We start from the raw sequence: 15,232 nt of genomic DNA on the forward strand, positions 1-15,232 counted from the left end.
CGTTTTGTGGAATGTCAGTTAGAGTTATACTCACTTGTACTGTTATTTATGGTATCATTAAAGTCTATTTGGTTCATTTCCTTCATACTGATGAATTGAGAATTTCAGGAAAACCATGGTTATAAAAATGAGCAATCTTGAAAAAGTATGTACAGATAAATGTAAAATCACAAACTAAAAAGTATCTCCACCCCTTGCCCTCAACTTACAAAAGGGAAACCTTCCCATGGAGGGAAAGTTCCACAATTCCCCACCCCATGTTCCCAATTCTATCTTTTTCTATTGGTTATAACTAAGTGACCTTGGAGCTGACAGAGGAGGGAGGGAACAGAGAGGCATCTTTATGAGGCTCCCATTGTCATCTGTAACACTTTGAAAGTGTCTTTTATTTCTCTCCCCACACCCAACTCAGCAATGTTTGCAAGATATTTAAAAGTTAAAGAGAGAGGGAAATTTTTTCCCATATATATGTATATATATATATATATATATACATATATCTATATATATGACAAAGGAATGCCCCCAGAAAACAGCTAATAGTGGGCAAAACCATGGAAAAATTGTGTGGCATCTGAGCTAAAGATTTCTCTTAAGGCAACAAAAGGAGAGGGGGTGTTGAGACTACAAAATGCCAGACAGGATGCTTTTCTAGACCTTTGGCTTTGGAGCCTGGCAGAGGAGTGGGCTTCCCACCCCCTCACTGTGGCAAGCAAACCTAGGGCCATGGGCCCAGCATCTATAGCACCTCCATGGGTAGGCTGGTAGCTCTCTTATACATGGGCACTCTTGGCATGAGTGGGGGAACTGGAGCCCGAAGAGTAGTAGAAACGGTTTTCACCAAACGACTGGGCATCTCCGGCGCAGCAGATGATGACACAGCCACCCACAAGGCACAGCATAGCACCGATCCAGCCCGCGTACAGGGAGTAGCCAAAGCTCACGATGGTGGTCTCACGGTGGGCGCACACAGGAAACCAGATGGTGGCGACCATGGCACAGAGAGCTGGGGAGACATGGAGAGGGCTGTGACTGGGCATCCCCATCACACACCAGCAGCGGGCAGGCTCCCCTTCCCTCCACATACACACCCCTCTGGCTTCCAACCAACTCCCCAAACTCAATACACTCAGCTCTGCCCCCGCAGGGGCAATCTGAACCTAAAGGTTTGAATCTATGGAATAAGCTGATCAAAAGCTTGTACCAAACTGCTAGGTCCTTATTTTTTCAACAGGTGATGGAGACAAAAGAACTCTGATGTAAAAACCTAGAAATACATCATTGAAGTCCAAAAAATATGTATTTGTATTTATTTATATATCTTGACTTTATATACCTATAATTATAATTCTACTCTTACACCTACCTAATTGCATTATAATTCTCTCTTTACATGTCTACTTCCCATTCCAAGTTCTGAGTTCCTTGAAGGCAGGGCCCATGTCTTATGTTTGTAAAGTCAGAGTTTAGCTCAGTACAAAGCACAGAGTATGTGCTCAATGTATACCAGTTGAATGACTGGATGACCTGAGCTATTCGAAAATGAGAAACAAGACAGTGCCCACTCAAATTTCCACTCTATTCTTTCAGTTTGGTCAATTCATAGTACAAAGACCGGAAGAAGCTATGAAAATTCTCTTGCTGTGGTGAATACTGCCAGACCTCAGTGGAGTATCGGCGAAGAGTCTGAGTTTGTATTGTGCTGCTTCACAGTCACAAAATCTCCATACACACATGAACAGTTCTCAGAGTAAAAGAAGTTACCCATTCAAGGGTTGTGACCCATCACAACAAATGTCATCACCATAAGAAATAGCCTCTACATCATTTAGTTCTTCACCTCCTCCCAAGCAAAGTAACAAAACAGGGCAGGCATGGGCTTCCCTGGTGGCGCAGTGGTTGAGAGTCCGCCTGCCAATGCAGGGGACACAGGTTCATGCCCGGTCCGGGAAGATCCCACATGCCACGGAGCGGCTGGGCCCGTGAGCCATGGCCGCTGAGCCTGTGCGTCTGGAGCCTGTGCTCCGCAACGGGAGAGGCCACAACAGTGAGAGGCCCGCGTACTGCAAAAACAAAACAAAACAAAAAAAAAACAGGGCAGGCAGGAGCCTATAAAGACTTGACAAAACATTTTAAACCTCTACACTAGCACTGTCAAATAGGGTAGCTACAAGCTACATGGGCTATTGAACATTTATGAGGCTAGTGAGACTGAAAACCAAATTTTGAATTTTAATTAATTTAAATTTAAATGAACACATGTAGCTAGTGGCTAATGTACTACACGACAACGCTCTAGACAAAGTAACTCCATTCTTCTTTTGGTATCATCTGATCTCTCACAACTACTGCAGGACAGAAATTTTAGTTAAAGATGTAGGTTGGGATGGCACATTAAAGTTGACAGACCAAAAAGTAATAATAATAATAAGGTTTCTCATTGTTAGTCAAAAAGCCTTTGATAAATTCACTGCAGGGCACTGCACTGTTTGCTACAAGGGGTACCCTTGTCACTTTCAACTCAGAAAGCTTTTTTCTGCTCATACAGAGTAATTTTCTAACTTACTTCTATGCCCACAGAGAAAAAAATGTAATTTTTCTTTAACATAGCACTCAAATCTAACAGCCCTGTACATTAGTTCTAAACTGAAGAAAAGATTTAAGTCTTACCCATTTTGAAAGACCTTTTAGACTATCTCATTGCACTTGTGTAGCTTGTAACATAGGGTTTTGTTGACAACACACTAAGCCCATCCCCACAAGGTGTGTATAGATATATATAAATAGATGTGATTCCTGTCCTAAAAAAGTATAGATCCCAGTTGGAAGTCAGAAGTAAGAAAGTGAATTTGGGGGCTTTGAATTGCTCCAACTGGCTTTCTAACAGTTTAAATTCATTCCATTAACTGTGAACTATTCATATATTTAAGCAGTTTATATACTGATAGATTATCTAAGAAGCTAAAATCTATCCATATGTTAATAGCTTCACTTAAAGAGTAAAGCACCATCATGCCAGCTTCTGTAATGTTTTTATATGCGATACCATAAGAAGATGTATTTTCCTTCTGTGAATAGAATATTCTCAAGAACACCAGTTGATCTGGTTGATGGAACCTTCCCTTTCCAACGCAGGGCTTTGAATACTTAAGGTACGATTTTTTTCTTTCTCTTCCTCTGGCCACAGATTCCAAATCTGGCACTCTTGGAGAACTGCTTGGCTATCGTCATAGTTATACTCTCAGTGAGGCACAGAGAAAAGCCTTTTCTCTATCATGAAAGGGGCACAAGCTTTTTCTAGAGTGTTTGAGCCAGAAAGAATTGCTCTAGATTCTTCATATCAAGACACAATCCAGCTACACACCCCTAGATGCCAAAAAGGGGCATTCGTTCTGATACAGGAAAAAACAGCAACCTAGCAAGGGCTTCCAAACACCCAAGCTTGATTAGAGGGAAAGGTGGGGAGGGAAAAGCCGAATTCCATAGGGAAAAAAAAAAGATTTGATTCCCAGTTGATTTGGTTCAATCCAGTTGATCTTTCCTATAAACTATTAACTGGATTCAAAACAAGTTATGGTTCAAATTAAGTTTTATGTTTTTCAATTACTTTGTATTTATATATACCACACACACACTCACACACACACAAACAAAAGCATTCTCCACATTTCATTTAAACCTCACTTAACTTGCAGGTTGGTTTAGATTTTATAGAATAAGATTTAAAAGTTGCCTCTAATTTCACTGAACTCTTTCCCTTTTCCTAAGCAAAGTAATAAAGCTAGGTTATCTTCACATAGGGAAAGAATCAGGCTCGCTATTCAAAAGTAATTATCAGTCTTGATTTTGAATGTTTTAGAGATTTTGTTAGATTTTATTCCTATATAATTCACTAGAAAAGGAAAAATCATAAAAATGTCTGAACATTTAAATAATGAACTTATAGGACTGGGTGAGTGAATGGGTGGATGGATGGACAGACAGATGGAGAGATGAGAGGTAGATTCATTTCTAGTCTATTCTCCACCTCATCCACACCAAAACTGACTTCCAAAACTATAAAACTTTAATGTGACTTTAACACACTCAAAGCTACAAGCTCATGATTTACCTCATTAAAGATTTCCTTCTTTTACAATCCATGCAAAACGAGGCAAATGAGCACCAGCAGGCTCTTTATTTCCTAGTAGATAATTGAACTCTGGGTGGAATTCCTGTGGCTCTCAAAGATGGACCACATCAAAAACCACTAGAAGATGACAGACTGCCACACAACATAAAGGGAATGAGAGGTTCACTGTGACCTTCAACTGAACTCACAATGAAGAATGTTTAAAAACTAAAAAAGGAGTTTACTCAATTTCAGCATGGTTTGAAGGGAAAGGGGATTTACTGATTTACTAGTTTTAATCAGTGAAGTTAAAAATGCAGGTCATATCATACTCAACTAAAAGATGTGACACATTAATAGAACTGGCAGTAATTTTTGGCTTTCTTAAAGACATAGGAGGCCTGCTAGAATTATTGCTATTTGCAGAGACACACACACATACAAAGAGTTTGTAATGATTCTCTCCATATTTGGGGAAAATAAAGAAAATGTTTTTCTTAAAAAGTCACAGTTACCCATAAGGTAAAGAACATTGAAGGAAGATAAAGGGAATTTTCATTTCTTTTTACGTCATCAGAATTTATTTTTAAATTAAGTCTCTAAAAATAGGACAGGGGCAATTTTAACACTTAGATTTTTCAATTTGTTTCTCCTCTTCTACCTTCAGAAGATGCAACAGTTACCTGCACAAGAGGAAAAAACTTCTGCCACTTGTGGGGGACTAGAAAGTGAAAATTAGGAATATCTTCATCTGAAAAAAACAAAAGAAGGAGAAGGGGAGAAGAAAGCTTCACTGTGTAGATATAGATTCATCTGGACTTGGTCCTCTCACAAGCAGAATTCCTTGCTCTTCATAGAATAAAATTGTTTGCCCTTTTTGATAAATGTCAAATAATTTAATACATCAGTTCTTTAGTTGATAGGAAATACCCTTATTAAAAGTTAGCAATGATCTTGATGTAGCCAAACACAGAAAATATTTGGGAAGGCAGTTTAAGAGGAATGAAATGTAAGTGTAGCTTTTCATCTATTTAGGGATTAGATGACACAGGGTGATACATGATACATGGAGTTAAATAAATGTGATGAAGTTGAATAAAATTGGTACAGGTGTGTTTGGCTTTGGAGGTAACAACTTAGAGAGAGAGAGAGGACAGACAGACAAAGAAGCCCAGAAAGACAGAAGAGCAGCAGACCCTGACATTTCTTCCTTCCTCCAATGAACACCTCTGTTTTCAGGCTTTGTCACTTTCAGTATTAAGCACTGAAAGAAATTTTAAAGGCATAATTTCCAGCACAAAGCAATATTTTCATTAAAATAACTTAAATTACTCTGACTTACATTAGTAATACTGGAAAAAATCTTCCTTGATCTGATATCTGAGATTTGCTTCAAAAAAATCTGGGGAGGGCTTCCCTGGTGGTGCAGTGGTTGAGTCCGCCTGCCGATGCAGGGACACGGGTTTGTGCCCCGGTCCGGGAAGATCCCACATGCCGCGGAGCGGCTGGGCCCGTGAGCCATGGCCGCTGAGCCTGCGTGTCCGGAGCCTGTGCTCCGCAGCGGGAGAGGCCACAGCAGTGAGAGGCCCGCGTACCGCAAACCAACAAACAAACAAACAAACAAAAAAATCTGGGGACTGGGAGAAAAGTAGACGTACAGAGACGAAGCAGATTGAATGTGAGTTGATCATTATTGGGAATGAGTTTGGGTTCACAGGGGTTCATTACACTAGCCTCTACTTTTGTGTATGTTTCAAATTTTCCACAACACCTTTTTTTAAAATCCCCTTCCATTTAACATTTTACAGTGCACCGAACGCCATCTTCCGCAATTGATGCTATTATGTCATACGATCTAACTAGCAATTCACTTTAGCTTTTCACAAAGAAGCCAGTTAACTCAAGACAACAAGTAATCAGATTTCTAACCAGCTGTTGGTTGGAGTCATATGTATTTGTTGTTTCCTTATAATTTGAAACCAGAAAATTTTTTGTCTTTCCTTTTTTCATTTGTCACTGTCTAAATTTTGACTTAAGAAAACAGCTGCCAAAGGCCTCTATGCAATGACTTTTATGAAGATCTAATATTTACAACAATCATCAAGTCAATGGAATATTTGAGTACATTATTTTCCTGGCCTGCTTTCAGCACTTTTTTCTCTTTATTTCTATTCCACACATCGTTATCTCTTTTTTTCCTACAACCTTTTTTAAAAGCCAACTTCGTGGTTATTTGTTAATTTTTTAAAAAACACTGAAGTTAGAGACAGAAAAGACCTCATAAAGCAGTTAGTTCCTCCAATTTTACTAATAAGGTCATTTTAAGCCACAACCATACTAAGATGCTACATCCTTTCTTCTACCCACATGAAATTTGATTTAGATTAGGAACTTTGTGTAAAGTTAATGAGTTTGAAAGAAGACTTTTTCTATTATCTCAATACTCCGGGATTAAGGGCATCACTGTTTATTTCACACCCAAGGATTCCCAATCCCCCTAGGACATCCGATTCTCTGTGTGTGACAAGCTCAATTTTTCCCACATTTGCATATAGCCTTTATTTTACGGCACTTTCATTATTAGCCTATAAGTTCCAAGTTGAAAACTTTTTTCCAATACAAATAGGATTCCTGAGGCCATACTTTTTAAAAGGAGGAGAGAAGACGAAGGATTCCACTTAGGAAGGAAAATACATTTCCTTTCCTTCCATTCCCTACCCCATCTCCCCAAGAAACACCCAAATCAAGTACTTTGTAACTTATAGTGAGATGAGAATTAGACTGAATCAGAACTAAGCTTGAGCATTTTCAGTTGGGTAGCTTATCATGACTTTTCATAATGGAATAAGTCAAAAACTCAAACTATTGATCCCTACACTCTGGTTTTTACAAAGTAAGCAAAGAAAATATTTCCATTAGACCAGGATGTGACCTGGTGTTTCCAGGAACAGTTCGTCATCTCTCCTTACCAGTTTCACGTGTGGAGATGACCCTGCACAAATCAGATGTGATGGAAGGAATACCCAGTTGCCTTCTAGGTTAGCTCTCTATTTCCTCTAAACAACAACATCTATAAAATAGCAACCAGTTGTTGAGCACCTACTAGGCGCCAGACACCATGCACGCTAAATAACTTGCATACATCATTTCACTATTCTTACCAACCTCAGAAGTAGGCAGTATTGTCCCCGTTTTATATAAAGCCTCAGAGACATTAAGTAACTGGCCCCATTCACACAGCTAGAAAGCGGTAGGTCCAAGATTTAGTACAGTTGGTCTGACTCCACATAATAAGATGAAGCATCTCAGGGCATAGATACCTCTTGCCTCAGCAGGGGCTCTTGAAAAGCCATAGGTTAGAATTAGATTTGCCTCTGCTCTGTCCTGGATCTGAGGCACCTGCTGCTCTTTGAACTACTCATCTGGCTTAAGAAGTCGGCAGCATCAGGCACCCATTCCTTCCCCCACAGCAGGAACCAAATCCTCACAACACTGAACTCAGACTCCTGAGAAGATAAGCTGTTGTACCACAGACATAATTTTTTTTAAGCTTTCTGAAAAATAATGAAAGGTTTTCAGAGTCAGGAAGAATTGATTTTAATTAAAAGTGCTTACAGTTTTCATCCCAAGATTAGCTTTGACACCATTTCCGGTTCCCAGGCTCCCACACCCCAGTGTGCCTGGCCCCCGTTGGAAGGGGACCACACCTCAACTGGAGCACCTCTGGTGACCCCTAGGACAGAAGCCCATCCTGAGCCACACAAAGGGAGGCTTCACTCTCTCTTGTTCCTCCCACCCACTGCCCAGCAGGGGAAACAAGGCACTCGGGCTCCCTGCCGAGAACACCTAGGGGAGGCCAGCAGATGCCACACTTGAGACAATGAGCTTTACATTTCCAGATCAAGCAAGCAAGCGAGCTTGTTCCAGTCTAAACAACATCCAACCCAAAGGCAAGCTGCGACCCACTGAGAAACAGATCCAGGCAGGAGCCATCAAAGAGGACGCAAGTACCACTGGAGATGCAAGGCTACAAGAGGGCAAGGAGCAGTGCCCTCATCCCATCCTTACAGTGAGTGGCCAGAAAGGGGCAGCCTCCCTGGGGGAAGGGGTGTCAGATCACTCAATGCCCCCTCCATCGTCTCCCTCTGGGAAGCAAACAAGGACTGAGAAGCTCACACCCATACCTGCCCATCCCTCTCACTCTCCTCTCTATGATTCTGTCTGCATCCACCAACCCACTTGAAAAAGATGAAGAAAAACAGTATTTAATTCGTCTAGGAAGTTTCAAACAACGGGTTGTTATTTTTTAATAATCATTATATTCAACTGGACAATTAAGTTGTTTTCAGGGGTTTTTAAAATACCAATTTGTCTCTATGACTTTGCTTTTATATCTTTATTTTCTACAGGGTTTGGGTTTGGGGTTTTCTCATGTATTCTCTTACTTGTGGATATTCCGTGACTCTCATATGGAAGGCTAGGATTTCTAAGGATGAACACTCAACACAACGGACCCATCCTTTGGTTTTGGGATCCTCAGAGCTAAAGAGAAATCCTTCTGAGGCTTCTATAAGAATGTGAGGAAAGTTACAAACAACTGCAAATATCTAGGATGAAAAGGGTTTCACCTGGATTCTGCAAACCAGTTTACTTGTAGAGCTTTTGTCTACCTACTGGAAAGGGAGTTCAGATGCAAAGATCTGGGCATCGAAAAGCACTACAAGGAAGGACCCTGTGAGTTGGATGAAGCACGTGATGCTGATTGTGTGTTCCGTGTGGCACTCCCACACAAATTCTTTGTGGCAGGAACCAAAATGTCCATGCCCAAATTCTTCTCTGGAAATTACAGAGGTTTTCTGGTCTTTTCACGCCTATTAACACACACACACACACACACACACACACGCAAGCCCCTCCTCTGAATTCTCCGTGGCTTCACAAGCCTCTAAAAACCTCCATCCCTTTGCAATCAAGGGAAACCTTACCCCTATGTCTCATGTCTCCTCACCTCACCGGTGTCACTGTGGGTGACCATCACTAAGTGGTACTGATCCACACAGAACCCTGGCTCCTTACCTTTCCCCCTCAAACACATGGTCTGATACCAGTTTGGGGATGGGAATTTCCTGTCCCAGGAGAACATGATTTATATCTAACTCATATCCAAACCAATGTCTCCTCACAATGTCTCAGGGCACTTGGCAACAAGAGCTGCTGTTCTTAAAATGCATGTCAGAGAGTAGAGCTAGAAGGACCCTCCCTAGGTTGTTAAATCAAGACCCCCGTGTGCAGGTGTAATCAGGAACACTGAACAAGCACATGTCATGTCCTTGGCCTGAGCTGTCCCTCTCTCCAATCCATGCCCTGACCACCTTCTATCCAACTCTCAAAATTCATCGCTAGGGTCCTCTGCTCTGGAAAACTCCTCCAATCTGGATCAGGTGCCTTCCTATGTGTGTGCACAGCCTGTGTACCTTTTTTAGGTGAGCAAGCACACCAAGTACATCAAGATGTCCAAGTACACTCAAAGCAGAGACTACCTTCTTTTCTCCAATATCCCCAGTGCCTACCATAGTGCCTGGCACTCAGCAGATGCTCAGTGAATGCCTACTGAATAAAAGATGGAATCATCACCTAGTGATCTACTACCCTCAGCATCTTACTTTTATCTTGCCCTCCTCTTTCTCTGGTCTTTCTTTATATGTTAACTGAAGTTCTCAATCCTGGTTGCACTCAAGAGTCACCTGGGAAGCTTTCAAAAAATATCTTTGCCTGGTCTAATGCCCAGAAATTCTGACTCAACAGACCTGCAGTGGGACCTGGACACAGGTGTTTCCAAAAAGGGATTCTATCGTGAAGCCTGAGTGGAGAGCTGCCCTGTAACTCTCTTCTGCCTTCTGTTCTCTCTCTTAGGTATACCCTCAAAATCCTTTTTGTTTGTTTTTTTTACACTTTTTTTTTTCCTTGGTGGTGCCAAACGGCCTGTGGGATCTCAGTTCCTGGACCAGGGATTGAACCCGCACCCCCTGCAATGGACGCGCAAAGCCCTAACCACTGGACAGCCAAGGAAGTCCCTTAACTTACTTTTATGTTCAGTGACTCCCACAGACATTACTTATCCCTCTGCATCAACCGCCCAAGAAACATAAAGGGATACACATTGTGGGGGGCTTTTCCCCCAATGGATTCACATGCCTTCCTTGCACACGTCTCTTGAACTCGATGAAGCAGCAGCAAGACCCGAGATTCTTCAGGTTTGCTGGGAGCTGGGGTGCTCTACAGAAAGCTGTCTTACCCAGCAGAATGAGCATGACGCCAGCCAGCTGGGCCCGCCTGTACTTGGCCACGCCAGGCTCCTGGCCCATTCGGATGAAGGGGAGAACCGTCAGCAGCAAGAGAATGGCCGGCAGACCCAGGACTGAGGCAGTGATCATCAGGGCTCGGCAAGCCTGCACGTAGCCTGGGAACAAGAGTGCAGACAGGGTGGGTTAGGCCACGGGTCCCCTTGAATCCTCAATCCTGCCTCACGGGAATTCAGCACCATCTGCCTTCCTCCCTCTTGTCCCACTCCAGGACTTACAATATGTTAAATGTTGTCCAAGATCACTTTGCATGTTCAACTCTTAAAGTGATTCAGTGACAAAAAAAGGAAGGTTGGGGGCTGGAGAGACTGAATGGGGATCCCTGGTTTAGACCACTCATCCAAGCTTCCGAGATGAAGAGGCCAAGAGTACAATTACACTGTTACATCACCTTGTGAAAAATTCAGATTAAAATTCAAATCTTTGAAGAATTCTTCTGTGATGGTCTGTGTTGATCCCAGCCTGCTGTTGATATGCTCTACCTGTGTGACCTTGGGCAAGTGTCTTGACACTTTCCTCACCTATAGAGTAAAAATAATAATAGTACCTACATCTCTCCAATGGAATTCAACTAAGATTAAATTCGTTAATTCATGAAGTGCTCAGAACAGTGCCTAGCACAGGCTAAGTACTCCAAAAAGGGTCAGCTATTATTACTGGTATTCCTAATATTACTCTGTGTCAAGGCAGTACTTTTATCTCCAGGTGTACTAGGTGATTTTGTCCCTTAACCATGTGCTTTTAATTCACATTGTGTATAAACAGTATGTGGCCCTAACTAGACTAAGCTAAGGCTCAGGCTTCCTCTCTTGATATCTCCCCAGATACTGCTTGCTCATGAATCCTGTCCCCTATAGATGGTCAGGCTCCATCTCCTGCCTCCCCGACTGGGCCCTGGGCATGCTTCCACAATGGTCCATTTTCCATAAAGGCATCTCTCCAGTCCCAGGGATTCCTAGAACACAGACACCTGCCTTGGTCTTCATGGAGTTAACACAGTGCCCACAATAGATGATGTAAACATACAATTATGAATGAAGGAATTAACGAGTTGAATAATAAGAGTGGAGCAAAGCTATCTGAACTTTATACTGTCAAATAAAATGCCAGGTAACTACTTTATTAAGAAACAGATTATAGGGCTTCCCTGGTGGCGCAGTGGTTGAGAGTCCGCCTGCCGATGCAGGGGACACGGGTTTGTGCCCCGGTCTGGGAAGATCCCACATGCCGCGGAGCGGCTAGGCCCGTGAGCCATGGCTGCTGAGCCTGCGCGTCCGGAGCCTGTGCTCCACAATGGGAGAGGCCACAGCAGTGAGAGGCCCGCGTACTGCAAAAAAAAAAAAAAAAAAAAAAAAAAAAAAAAAGAAGCAGATTATAATATGTGCAATATTTATGTAAAATAAATCTGACAAGATGCTGGGAGAATATGACACAATTAAATGTATCGTTTCTCACTAAAACACTCTCCCTCCTTCAAAAAAAGGGGGTGGGGGAATTGTAACTCTCCCTCTTGACTCAGAGGAAAGTAGAGCTAGTGACGTGGGGGAGGCAGAGTTAATGGCAAACCCAAAAACAAGCCCCAGCTTCTGCCTCATGTGCCAGGACCCTCACACTAAATGTGGCCAGCCTACGTGTGCACCAAGACCCAACTGCAAGATTGCCTCTTAGCAAGATTTGTTTTGCCAGAATTCAGACTCCACAAGGACACACTCCCAACAATTGTCCAACTCAGTTTCTTCCGAATTAAGGGCAATCAATCAATCAAGTATCTGTTGACTTGAAGACCCCCAGAAAGGAGCCACAGGAGGTCTGAGGCAAGACCTCTGACCTCAGCCCTAAGCCCCTGCGACTGGTCAGAGAACCAGGGCTGGCATAAAGGAGAGTCAGCTAGCCACCCGGATTCTGAAATTCATGGCACAGTCTGTGAACATGCTAGGTGCCAAGGCCACATTTGAGAATCTAAAGATGGAGACTGAGATCTGTCCCTGTGCCCACCTACTGTGTGAGGGAGGGGACCACAGGAAGGATTAGGCCCTCCCTAAAATGTACTCCATCTGTAGGATGGTCTATGTTCTCTAAAAATAAACCACTTGTCACTGAATGCTCAGCAAACTTAATTTCAGGAGGAAGGAAGCAGAGAGTCATTTTATGCTTCAAGTCAGATTCTTAAAAATACCATGCCCGGCTTTTAATTAAAAATATAGCTACCATTTATGGAGCCTCTACTACATCTAAGGAGGCTTACATTTCTCATCTCATTTAATCCCCAAAACAACTCTGAAAGATAGGCGGTTGGTTTCATTTTAATTTTTAAAAGAAGACAACTGGGGTTCACAGAGGTTAGGAACGTGTCCCAAATCACTCGGATTGTGAGCACTGCATCCCAGAGTCTGACCCAGGTCTACCAACGGCAGCTTTAACTGAAGGTGGGTCCACATCTGGGTTCCCCAGACCTCTGTCATTCTGAAAGTCCAAAATGGAGGGCAGGACTGGCACGCACTGTGCGTACCTGCTGTGTGTCAGGGGCAGTGCCAAGTACAGGGGAAGATGCAAAGAGGGTAGGATGCTAGCTATATCTTTGAGGAATTTAAAATGTGGTAGGAGAACTTGACTCACAAACAATGAACAGAAAAGTCAAAACGTGCACTGACGGGGATAGGGGTCAAATACCAGGGTGGCAAGGAGGAAGGGCGGATAGATTCCGACTACAAGGACCTGGAAATAGGAAGCACTTGAGGTGAGGCTTAAAGAGGGGCAGTCTTCGGGAGCGAAAGGCTCATCCAGGAGAAGGCCAAAGCCAAAGCCTCCCAGACTGGCGGCGGCCTCGGGGCCAGTTACTCCGGCAGACCGCCCAGTTACTCCACTTGTTAAGGAAACTGGGATAGGCCTTTAAAGGCGCACCATCCTCAAAGGCTAGCGAGACAGTCGTTCTTAGGCCTGGGCCGGGATAAGCCATGATTCCGAGCAGAAAACCTGAAGGGGCTCCGGAGACCTTGTCAATCATCCAACTGGCTCGAGGTTTAAATCTGAATTGAAACTTGCCCAGAATTTTTCAACGGGGCAGCAAGTTAAGATTCGGCACCGGCTGGCGTCGGGGAAGGTGGAAACTAGGCAACTCTTCCCTCCCCTCCCCACTCTGAGGCACAGCCGTAGGGGAGGGGGCGACCCGCGGAGGTGCGCCTTTTCCCAAAGTCAGTGGGCCCTCCCAGGGGCGCCCGTTCTTCCCTCTCCGACCCCAGGGTGCGGAGACTGGGAGGGGAGTCTCGGCAGGCCCGAGGACCGACGCCCTCCACTGCGGGGGCAAAGGGGTGGGGGAAATGGGAGTGGCCCCGGGGCCTGTGGGAACCGACTGCGCGCAGGTAGGAGGGCCCTAACTTGGCCAGGACACCTCGGCCGTCCCACAAGGACTGGGAAACTCAGCCTGCGCCTGTTCGGATAGCTGGAATGCTTTTGTTTCTCTCTTTCCTCCTCCAGCCTCTGCGGGTGGATTCTAACAGGGAAAGCAGGGCGCCTGCAGGAGGAGGCCGGGGGATGAAGTACTTCTGATCCACCCACAGTGGGAGCACGCGGCAGGGGAGGCTACGGTAATTAACACGTACGGAGTTCCAACTATGTGTCTCTGTCTCAGTTCATTACCTTCTCAGGGTGACCGGGCCAGTGGCCACCACTGTCATCCCAAATTCCAGATAAGAAAACTGAAGCTGAGAGAGGTTAAGTTCAGGGCTACCTAGTTCCTCCTCAACAAAGTAGGACGGAAGGTGTCAAAAGATGCCCCAAAGTCTTCAAGCCCCCAAATGATTCTGTGAACGCTGCCTAATGCTCCCCTCCCCCGTCTGCCCGGAAGGAAAGGGTTTATTTAGGACAGCCACTTGCAAGGCAGGGTCCTTACCCGGCAGGATGAGAATGTCCACCAGGGGCTTGCAGTGGTACAGCCCCGTGGCCAGGACGCAGTCGGCCCACAGCCCCTTGGAGCCCAGCTCGTCCAGCTTGCGGCAGGTGGGGATAGTGTAGCCGCAGGTCACCACCCAGTCATTGGTGGACGTGGTGACGATGATGCCGATCCAGCCCACGAAGCTCGTGACGAAACCCACTATCTGCAGGCATGTGGCCACCATCGTGGCCGCCCTGGAGTCCCTGCGCCTCGCCCCTCACTAGCTGTGCACGCGCCCGGGCTCGACGGCGCCTGGCCCGGTCCTCCTTCTCCCGCGCTGGCGAGCCGCTGGCCTGCGACGGCGAGATGCGGGATGCTGGAGGAAGCGGGAAGCCACGAGACGCAGCGAGCCCAGCTGCACGACGGGCGCGCGGCGAGGACAGCAGCGCGGCTGGGCTGCGCGTCCCCGCCCCCCTCTTTAAACCCCGCAGACCCGGCCGGCGAGCTCCAATCCGCGACGGCCCCGGGTCCAGCAGGCCAATCGCCGGGCGGGGTCAGGAGTGGGATGTGGAGGGAAGCGGAGTTAGGGAGGGGGTGATCCCGCCGCCCCGCCGGCGAGCGTCGCACGGTGAGTGTTGGAAATAATAAAATTTGGAAAGAAAATTCGATCCAGGTCCAAGTAATGGACAGCGACAAGAGGGCCCGCGTCAGGCGCGAGTTCTATTTTGCTGCGAATTCTTTTTCTCTTCTTGCTGCTCCTCTCTCATCCTATCTCTGGGTCTCCGCTTCGCTCCATCCCTCCTCAGCTTCTCCCTACTCCTTCCCAGCTGAGAGCAAGGACCTTGGTACTCCCAAGAGCGCCCAGTACAGTTCCTCCTTGGCCCAGGA

The 15,232-nt window shown here is 45.1% G+C and overlaps 1 protein-coding gene across 1 annotated transcript; it reads right to left on the reverse strand.

Moving 5' to 3' along the window:
• Positions 1-773: 773 nt before the first annotated feature.
• CLDN11 (claudin 11) lies at positions 774-14,588 on the reverse strand (the record flags this gene model as incomplete). Its single annotated transcript, XM_079705614.1, has 3 exons — positions 774-1,006; positions 10,407-10,571; positions 14,363-14,588. 3 exons carry the CDS (start codon positions 14,586-14,588, stop codon positions 774-776), a joined length of 624 nt encoding a protein of 207 aa, XP_079561740.1.
• Between the last annotated feature and the right edge of the window lie 644 nt (positions 14,589-15,232).

The sequence above is a fragment of the Hyperoodon ampullatus genome (assembly GCF_949752795.1).
Source record: "Hyperoodon ampullatus genome assembly, chromosome: 5".
In the NCBI taxonomy this organism is placed as follows: domain Eukaryota; kingdom Metazoa; phylum Chordata; class Mammalia; order Artiodactyla; family Ziphiidae; genus Hyperoodon; species Hyperoodon ampullatus.